The sequence below is a fragment of the Gigantopelta aegis genome, unplaced genomic scaffold, assembly GCF_016097555.1.
Source record: "Gigantopelta aegis isolate Gae_Host unplaced genomic scaffold, Gae_host_genome ctg7231_pilon_pilon, whole genome shotgun sequence".
In the NCBI taxonomy this organism is placed as follows: domain Eukaryota; kingdom Metazoa; phylum Mollusca; class Gastropoda; order Neomphalida; family Peltospiridae; genus Gigantopelta; species Gigantopelta aegis.
The window spans coordinates 1-9,846 of record NW_024535662.1 but is presented as its reverse complement, the minus strand read 5'-3'; the positions used below and the strand labels follow the sequence as shown (position 1 = coordinate 9,846).

The window sequence follows — 9,846 nt, the reverse complement described above, 5'->3', positions numbered from 1 at the left end:
TCTGTGCTTACAAATCTTCCCATGCCGTTGCTGGGACTCGATCCTGTGGCACCGAATCGCCAGCAAATTGCAGACTAACCACGATGCGTTCTGAGCTATTCAGACATCCATAAAAAGGATGCTGTTTAACTCAACCACATGCATGTATGTATGTATGTGTATGTGTGTGTGTATGATTTTATAAAATTTAATAGTTTAAAAAACCCAGGTTTGTTGGGGGGCATGGCCCCCGTCCTCTCCTCCCCCTCCCAATCAAACCACAACCTACATGCTGCGCTCCACAGTCCGGCCGATAGTCTTCTGAATCAGACGTTTTTCTTCTGATTGTCAGTTGGAGTTTGTAGCCCTGCTTGGTGAATGTACTCTTGTTGCAGGTCGTCACGGGGTCACCGTTTTTGTCTACAGCCAACACCTGTTGGTAGTCGATACCACGTTGGTCTGCTCTGATGATTAACTCATTCCCGTGTGTACTCGATTTCAGGCAGTAGTATAGGGCTACAGTAACCAAAAAAGGAGAGGAATTTTAAAAGTCTAGATCATATTTATTATTATTATTATTATTATTAGTAGTAGTAGTAGTAGTAGTAGTAGTAGTAGTAGTAGTATATTTTATTTTATACATATATATATATATATATATATATATATATATATATATATATATATATATATCCCACTGCCCCATTTCCTTTTACTCCTTCGAATTCCATCTCATTTCTTCCCGATTTGGCAACTCCCCCTATCTTTCGCTGTCCACTTCCACATCACAGTCCTTGTCTCTACAGGCGCGACAGTTTTTTTGTACTCTTGTAGGTATCTGTGCCACACACCTGTCATTCCCTATCAGCTTTTAGCTGTGGGCTTAGTCTGACCACTCGGAGAGTGTTCAGTAGTTACTTCTGGCATTGTTTAAGAGACACTTGTAACTACCTACTATGATCCCCTACTACCTGCGGTCGTTAGTTAGTGCCGTGGGTCAGACTAGCTTTATTAGCGGAAGAGGACGAGTAAATCATGCGTAAGATCTATGATAATGTACACGTAACGTAAAGTCGGGATGCGGGGGGGGGGGGGGGGGGGGGCCCTAACTGGCTTTTAGGTGTAACGTAAAGTCGGGGGATGTGTGTGTTATTATTATCTCGTTTAAATGTGGGCGATTGGCTTTAGGTGTAACGTAACTGTTACATATAGCCTAATATAATGATTGTCAAGCACGAAACTATGAAAAAATAAAACAAAAAACAAAACAAAACAACACTTCGAGCCATCGGGGTCGATCGAACCTGCAACCCATCACCTCTCAGGCAAACTCTCTACCACTGACCTAAATATAATACCGCCACATATCATAATTAATTGTCGTAACATACCTGTCGCTCTGACTTTATCTGAAAAGACCAAAAAGAATCAATTAGACCACCACCACACCCTTCTCCAACACCACCACCACACCCTCCACAACCATCCACCACATCATACCCTTCCCAACCCCAACACTACCACGCCCCAACACTCCACGCATTTACAGATACTTCCCGCGCCTGTGATAATGGTGAACAACAATACAAATATTTATAATACAGGCTATACTACTTCAAAACACATAATGTATTCCGACGCCTATATAATGTTTGTAGTAGCCCTAACTGGATTTTCCCTCCATATAATTTCGTACGTACGAAAGAATATGCATTTCGAAATAAAATTATGTTTGAACTACTCGAACATTAGGATTATAAGAAACCCATTCAATATACAGACACTGACACTTTAAAGAAGAGAATGCATTTAATATTAAAAAGGCTATATTAGGAGGAAACACCGTACAATTACAGCTAACTGAGGAATATCCCTTTAATAAAAGTTAAAGTTATTTCTGTTGAATGACACCACTAGAGCACATTGATTAATTAATCATCGGTTATTGGGTATCAACAAGTTGATAAACCTGACATGTCGTCATCAGAGGACCGTCGGTGGGCCCATTGGGCTATTTCTCGTTCCAGCCAGTGCACCACGAGTGGTATATCAAAGGCCGTGGTATGTGCTACCCTGTCTGTGGGATGGTGCATATAAAAGATCCCTTGCTGCTAATCGAAAAGAGTAGCCAATGAAGTGGCGACAACGTGTTTTGTCTCTCAATATATGTGTGGTCTTTAACCATATGTCCGACGCCATAATATTATAACCGTTAATAAAATGTGTTGAGTGCGTCGTTAAATAAAACATATCCTTCCTTCTTCATCAGAGGAAACTCGCTACATGTTTCCTAATGCAGTAAGGGATCTTTTATATGCAGTTACCCACAGACAGGAAATCACATACCACGGCCTTTGACCAGTTGTCGTTCACTGGTTGGGACGAGAAAAAACCCAATCTGTTGAATGGATCCACCAACGTGGTTCGATCCTGCGACGCAAGTACGTCAATTAAACACTCGACCGACTGAGCTAAAATTCCCCCTCCACCCTGCCCCGCTAACTCAGAAATGTTATTTTAAGTCTCGTCAATACAAATACCATGTAGTTATAGTCTGAAGACTTTCTGGACAGAGCTCAGATATCTGAGGTGTGTGTGTGTCCAGAGCAGCAGTCTTGAATATAAGCAGTCTCGATATAAGCACGAAAATAAGTATAAAACATAAATAAAGAAAGAAAAAACATAACAAACAAACAATACAAATATATCATAGTTTTCAAAGAACACTTATTTCTCGTGTTGACACGTTCATGTGTAAGGGTCTGAAGAATAAAGACTTGTCTTTCCAATACAAATACCATGTACGTAGTTATAGTCTGAAGACTTAAGTCTCGCCAATACAAATACCATGTAGTTATAGTCTGAAGACTTAAGTCTCGTCAATACAAATACCATGTAGTTATAGTCTGAAGACTTAAGTCTCGTCAATACAAATACCATGTAGTTATAGTCTGAAGACTTTGTTAAAGTTTTGGGTTAGACTTCAAAGTGACGGAACCTAGTTTTTAAACACTACGACGTATTGTTCACTATTAGAGCCATTTTTGGTAATTGAAATTAGACATTACTAAGATTTTATTGTTTAGATTACGTATTTCCGTACATACGAAGTATTTCTGGTCACCCTGGTGTTTCTAATACCTCAAACGAAAAAAACACGTACCTCTGAGAAGTAACGGTTGTTGAGATGAGCTCTAGTCTAGTTTATGTACTTAAGGTGATCTTAGCGCTAAATTCGCTTTGTGGAACGGAGCCTTGGACAGAGAGCTCAGATATCTGAGGTGTGTGTGTGTCCAGAGCAGCAGTCTTGAATATAAGCAGTCTCGATATAAGCACGAAAATAAGTATAAACAAATAAAGAAAGAAAAAACATAACAAACAAACAAACAAACAATTATATCATAGTTTTCAAAGCACACGCATTTCTTATGTTGAGACGTTCATTGTAAGGGACTATAGAATAAATGACTTGTATTTAATACACTTCTTCTGACACTGACGGGGGTGGGATCGACTCACGTCTGTGGGGTCATTGAGCTGTTTCTCGTTCCAGCCAGTATACTAAGACTGGTATATCAAATGCTGTGGTATGTGTTATCCTGCCTGTGGGATGGTGCATATAAAATATCCCTTGCTACTAATAAAAAAAAATGTAGCGGGTTTCCTCTCTGAGACTATATGTTAAAATTACCAAATGTTTGATATCCAATAGTCGATTATTAATAAATCACTGCGCTCTAGTGGTGTCATTAAACAAGATCAAACTTTAAAGGCTTATATAGACTGGATGCGGCGCTTGCGTGCGGCCCAACTCTTGCGTCTGAGGTTTGCGTTTTGGGCATACACTCCATATAGTATTATACAATTATTTTATTGCCGCTGGCCACACTTTGATTAAAATTAGCTCTACTGGTCTACCAGTAGATCTAACAGCAACAAGTGACATTTCATGTATAAATAACAATTTAAATATCAATTAATTACACTGGAAGCGCTTTTACGGGCTGCATTATTCGGGAAATCTACAAATTTAAAAAACGGGGTTGAGACTATTTATGCGCCGAGCGAAGCTTTTGGTCTATAACATTAAAAAACTTTGGTTGTATAGAGATAAACAGATTTTAGCCACACTATACCATCACGGTTTTTTTTCCTCAACGAAACGAACTTTTATATAAAAATCCTCGTATTGAAATTAGTTTTCGGCATACTTCGTAATTCCCCCGAATCTTTCGTATATCCTCGCTCATCGGTCGCCGTAGGCCAACCTCCAACGGCCTTTCAAAGGCCACTCACTGGCATGATTTTGCACTTAAGGTTTTGATTGGTCGTATGAAAGGTCAGCTGGACATGAGCTCTAACGGAGTGCTGTTAGATCCACGGGTAATAGTAATTAACTAGTGGAGCTAATTTTAATTAGATTGTCATTTTTTCTAGATATTCGTCTAGCTAGACCACGGTTTTTGGACTGCCGTATCCATCTATATGAGCCTTAAAATTATATAAGATTTTCGGACCGAGCATTCTCTACAAATGGATAATAAATTTAAATTTCACATTACCCCCTCCCCCCAAATCTAGTCATCGCATTTCTTTAACGGAACCGGATGGGATGGGCGTGTTCGAAATCCAGTGTCATATGGGCTCGGCAATTTTAGATTTTCAATTACTGACCATTTTGCAAATTCGATTTTTTTTGGTCGAATGTCATTAATAACATGGAGTATGGTGGTTATGTTAGATCCACAGGCAATAGTAATTAACCAGTGGACAAATTTTAATTATATTTGTTTTACTAGTAATCGTTAGCTAGATCACGGTTTTTGGCACACGCCGCATCCATCTATATGCCCTTTAACTTTTTACGAATCAAACAATTACGTATGTCACACGAGCTTCCCATCCACCGTTTTTGACATCCATATTTGCATATTCCGTCTTTGCCACTGCATTGTTCACCGTAACAATGACACGTTCTCGAGCACTTTTGTCCAAATCGTCCCTGGATGCATTCTGTAATCACAAAGGAAGGATGGTGCATATAAAAGATCCCTTGCTGCTAATCGAAAAGAGTAACCCATGAAGTGGCGACAGCGGGTTTCCTTCTCTCAATATCTGTGTGGTCTTTAACGATACGTCCGACGTCATATAACCGTAAATAAAATGTGTTTAGTGCGTTGTTAAATAAAACATGTCCTTCCTTCCTTCCAAATACGGTTCTGTCCAGTGCGTGTCAGTGCGTGTCAGTGCGTATCAGTGAGTACTGATCCGCATTAGGAATCGTCGTTGACACACCACCGCTCAATGCTGATGGGTCCAGAACGTTTCTTACAAAATGACAAAACAGACGGCACAAAAATATTTTTAACAAAATTAAAAAAATAATAATTAAAAAAAAATCGCGATTGAGTCCAATACACATAGCCTATACATATATATTTTTAATACAATAAATCCACCCCACACACACACACACACACCCGAAGTACCCAACTACCTACCAAATTTCATCTAAATCTTCCCAGAACCGTTCTTACAATATGACACAACAGAGGCAACAAATAAAATGAAAAAATAAATAATTTAAACCGCGAGCGGTAATGACGGATTATTAATTAAATATCTATATATTGTATGTATGTCAAGGTTGACTATTACATACATAGATATTAACGCACTGGCGCAGGGGTTAATTAAATCCTTTCTGGCCTCACAAATGTTCCCATGCCGTTACTGGGACTCGAACCTATGACACCAAATCGCACCATAAAAAGGATGTTGTTTAACTCAACCATATGCATGTTTAACTCAACCATATAAATGTATGTATGTATGTATGTATGTATGTATGTATGAATATCTATATATTGTATGTATGTATGTGTGTAAATGTATATATTGAAACTCCTCAAAACCGAACCTTCTGTAAACCGCAATTCGCTCAAAAGCGGACGTTTTTACGGTCCTTTTTTAAATATCACTACAGAGCAGAATCTCTCTAAACCGAATACCATTTAAAACTGAAGTTTTAACAATTGTATAAAATATCAATTTTTGTGTACGTATTCAGCCATACTGTCCTATTTTAACAATTATAAATATTAAAGTGGTGAACGAGTCCTCCTCAAGTGTATGTGCTTAACCCTTGGCTAAACTACCATTTAATTGAAAGGTTTTAATACATTCGACAGCTATTGTTTAAAAGAAGAACTAAACGTTACCTGCCTCCTTCTCACACAAGAATAGATGCCTTTCGCTGCAATCTTCGACAGCCCAGAATCCAGTGGCGGAATCCCAAGTGGCGCACAAACTTCTAGAGGAATAACGAAAATTCGACAGATAGTCCGATGGATTCCAGTTGGAGAAAGATGTCGCTTCAATCTGCAACAACAAATTCATCATGTAAATGTTTTGGGTTTTTTTTAAATTTGTTAATCATCGATTATTTTGACATGGTCATAGAAAGGAAACCCACTACATTTTTCCAAGGGATCCTTTATATGCACATCCCATAGACAGGATAGCACATACCACGGCCTTTCCTATACCAGTCATGGTGCACTGGCTGGAACAAGAAATAACCCGATGGGCCCACCGACAGGCATCGATCCCAAACTAACCGTATAAACATTATCTGGGCAATAAATATTTGCAATGTCAAGTATCCTGGTGTTTAGGTGCTTAAAACACGCACTGCGTACCCTTATTTTTGGTTTAACAATACATATTACAGAATACAAACAAAATGCAAACATACTGTCCACCAGTGACAGTCAAGGACCTTTAAATTCTATTTTCACTACTCAAAAGAATTTAAGGGTCAGACGATATTTTCGACATTATTTTCTTAATGTCAATTATATTAGCTAGACCATAATGTCACGCATGGTATTGTTTGTTCCATTTTGACGAAAGTGGGTCTACGTCAACGCACAACCACTGCACGCCGATTACGTGACAATCTGCGGACTGCGACTGGAACTCGAGTGTCTGATCAAACCATACGCAATCGTCTGAGAGCCAATAATCTACGCTGCCGTCTCCAGGCTGTTCGACCACCACTCCTACCACGTCACAGAACGGCCAGTTGTCACTGGTGCACACTTCATCTGCGGTGGCAACGTGTTCAGTGGGGTCGAGTGATGTTCACTGATGAGTCCACCTTTAGTCACCAGTACAACCGACGGTCGGGGTCGTGCCTACAGACGTCCTGGGCAGAGACGGATCGCTGACATTAACGTTAGACAGACGTCACCGGTTCGGTGGTGGCAGCGTCATGGCAAAAGGCGGCTCTCTATCCACCACAGGACCCCGCTCTATGTGGTGGATGGCAATCTGAATGGAATCCGCTATCTGAATGAGATTATCCGGCCGTTGGTTCTCCCATACCTTCAGCAGATTGGCGGCGGGGAGGAGTTCTGCAGGATGGCAATGCCAGACCCCAGAAGCCAGGGTGGTAACGGACTTTCTCAGACAACAAGGTATCGCCACTGATGGATTGGCCAGCATATTGGGAGAAATTGGAAAGTTTTTATTTTACGCCTGGGACGAATTAGGCAGGAGGGTGTTCGGGATAACCAATGCCCCCCCGAGCCAGCCTTCATGATCTGGGTCAACCAGTTGTGGTGCACTGGCTGGAACAAGAAATCTTCAGACGTCTGATCAACGAGGGAGGCAACCCGCTGTTGTCACTGTATTCGCGCCACTCTTTGGATTCACAAGGGATTAAACGAATGTTCCATGTGTAAAAGACATGTTAGACAACCTTCAACTTTGACACCATGTCATGTGGTGCACTTGTATACAGTGACGTTTATTTGTGGTTTTTTGTAAATATGGAACAATAAATTATATTTTTGGTGTAGTTTACATCATCAATCTAATACACTCTGAAACTTATTTGGTTATAAATTTTTGACCCTTAAATTCTTTTGAGTAGTATATTACAAGTTTGTGCGAAACTAGGGGTGTTGTAAAAATATCCGGTGATACACCGATATCGAAAATGTGCCATGAAGGTTCCACTTTCTTCAAATAAAACTTCGGCGGAGATGTTGTAATTTTCATAGTAGTTACCCAATCATTTTACCACGGTTATTGCGGCCGTTAAGTGAAGGAAGAAAATGGTTTATTTAACGACGCACTCAACACATTTTATTTACGGTTACATGGCGTCGGACATATGGTTAAGGACCACACATATATTGAAGGATATTTTCGATTAGCAGCAAGGGATCTTTTATAGACCACAGACCAAGGAAATGATAGTCTCCCCCTCCCCCCGATTTTTAGATACACTCCGCGAGCCATGTGTAACAGTATTGAAATGTACAGCTCTTTTTTTTCCCACTACCTCTTATGCATATTCGTCTGTCTCTTCACAATCAAATACAGTGTGGGTATACCCCACCAAGATCCATCCCGTATATTTTATCTATATGGTAAATATCAAGATATTACGTGTTCCCCGCTAAAGTACAAAAACAAATAAATGCATTGTGTTCACATGCTAAAATCTATTCTTGGGACACTTCGAATTTCAAGGAGACGATTGTTCACCCCGGTATTCTCTCCTTGGATCCGCGCTTGTAATTAGGACCTCCGCTAGTACTCGAGTATAATTCGTTGTACAAAATAAATGGTATCTTATGGCCACTCTATTCTTCACATTTTTTTTGAAGGTTTTGCACTTACCCAATACTTATTATTTTGCGTTCTCCATTGATTTATTTTAATATAGCTGTTATACTCCATAGTCAATCCCAGCCAGTACACTGCACTGCTAGAGGTTTCTGTAATAGAATAGTTTTAAAATAATTTAAACCATCATGATCAGACAACACTTGCTGATCAACTATATATTTGGCTCTAAACTTCTCGCTCTCCTTTTTCTCCATAATAAATATTTTGAAGTTTGTTCTCTGTTTAACAACACCACTAGAGCACAATGATTTATTAATCATCGGCTATTGGATTAATTTGATAATTTTGACATATACATGTAGTCTTACATATTTCTGTGTGATCTTTTATGTGCACCATCTCACAGATAGGATAGCACATACCACGGCCTTTAATATACCAGTCGTGGGGCACTGGCTGGAACGTGAAATAACCCAATGGGCCCACCGACGGGAATCGATCCTAGACCGACCGCGCATCATGCAAAAAAGAGGGAGAGATGTAGCTCAGTGGTAGAGCGCTCTCCTGAGGTGCGATGGGTCGTAGGATCGATCACATTCAGAGGTGTCGGGTTTTTTCTTTTTCCCTCTGTAACTAAATGTTTGTTTTATTTAATGACACCACTAGAGCACATTGATTTTTTATCTTATCATCGGCTATTGGACGTCAAACATATGGTCATTCTGACACTGTTTTTTTAGAGGAAACCCGCTGTCGCCACATAGGCTACTCTTTTACGACAGGCAGCAAGGGATCTTTTATTTGCGCTTCCTACAGGCAGGATAGCACAAACCATGGTCTTTGTTGAACCAGTTATGGATCACTGGTCGGTGCAAGTGGTTTACACCTACCCACTGAGCCTTGCGGAGCACTCACTCAGGGTTTGAAGTCGGTATCTGCATTAAAAATCCCATGCCTCGACTGGGATCCGAACCCAGTACTTACCAGCCTGTAGACCGATGGCCTAACCACGACGCCACCGTGGCCGGTCCCCTCTGTAACTGATGCCTCAAATGTACATTACTGTGCATATAAAATATTTCTTCAATAGGAGTTCTGCACCGGATTGGGCCCCTGGCCTCCAGAGGCCGAACCCTGGGGCGCACATGCTCGAAACCTTCGTGCTACATGAGCATGTTAAAGTATTATCAATAGGAGTAGCTTATATGGCGACAGCGGGCTCTC

At 40.4% G+C, this 9,846-nt stretch overlaps 1 protein-coding gene across 1 annotated transcript; it reads right to left on the bottom strand.

Annotated features, from left to right (window-relative positions):
- Nucleotides 1-268: 268 nt before the first annotated feature.
- Nucleotides 269-8,783, bottom strand: LOC121366807 (the record flags this gene model as incomplete). Its single annotated transcript, XM_041491107.1, has 5 exons — nt 8,674-8,783; nt 6,201-6,360; nt 4,861-4,992; nt 1,371-1,388; nt 269-495 (listed from the first exon to the last, which is right to left on the bottom strand). Coding segments are annotated over exons 1-5 (597 nt in total), but the record flags the coding sequence as incomplete, so codon positions are not given.
- Between the last annotated feature and the right edge of the window lie 1,063 nt (nt 8,784-9,846).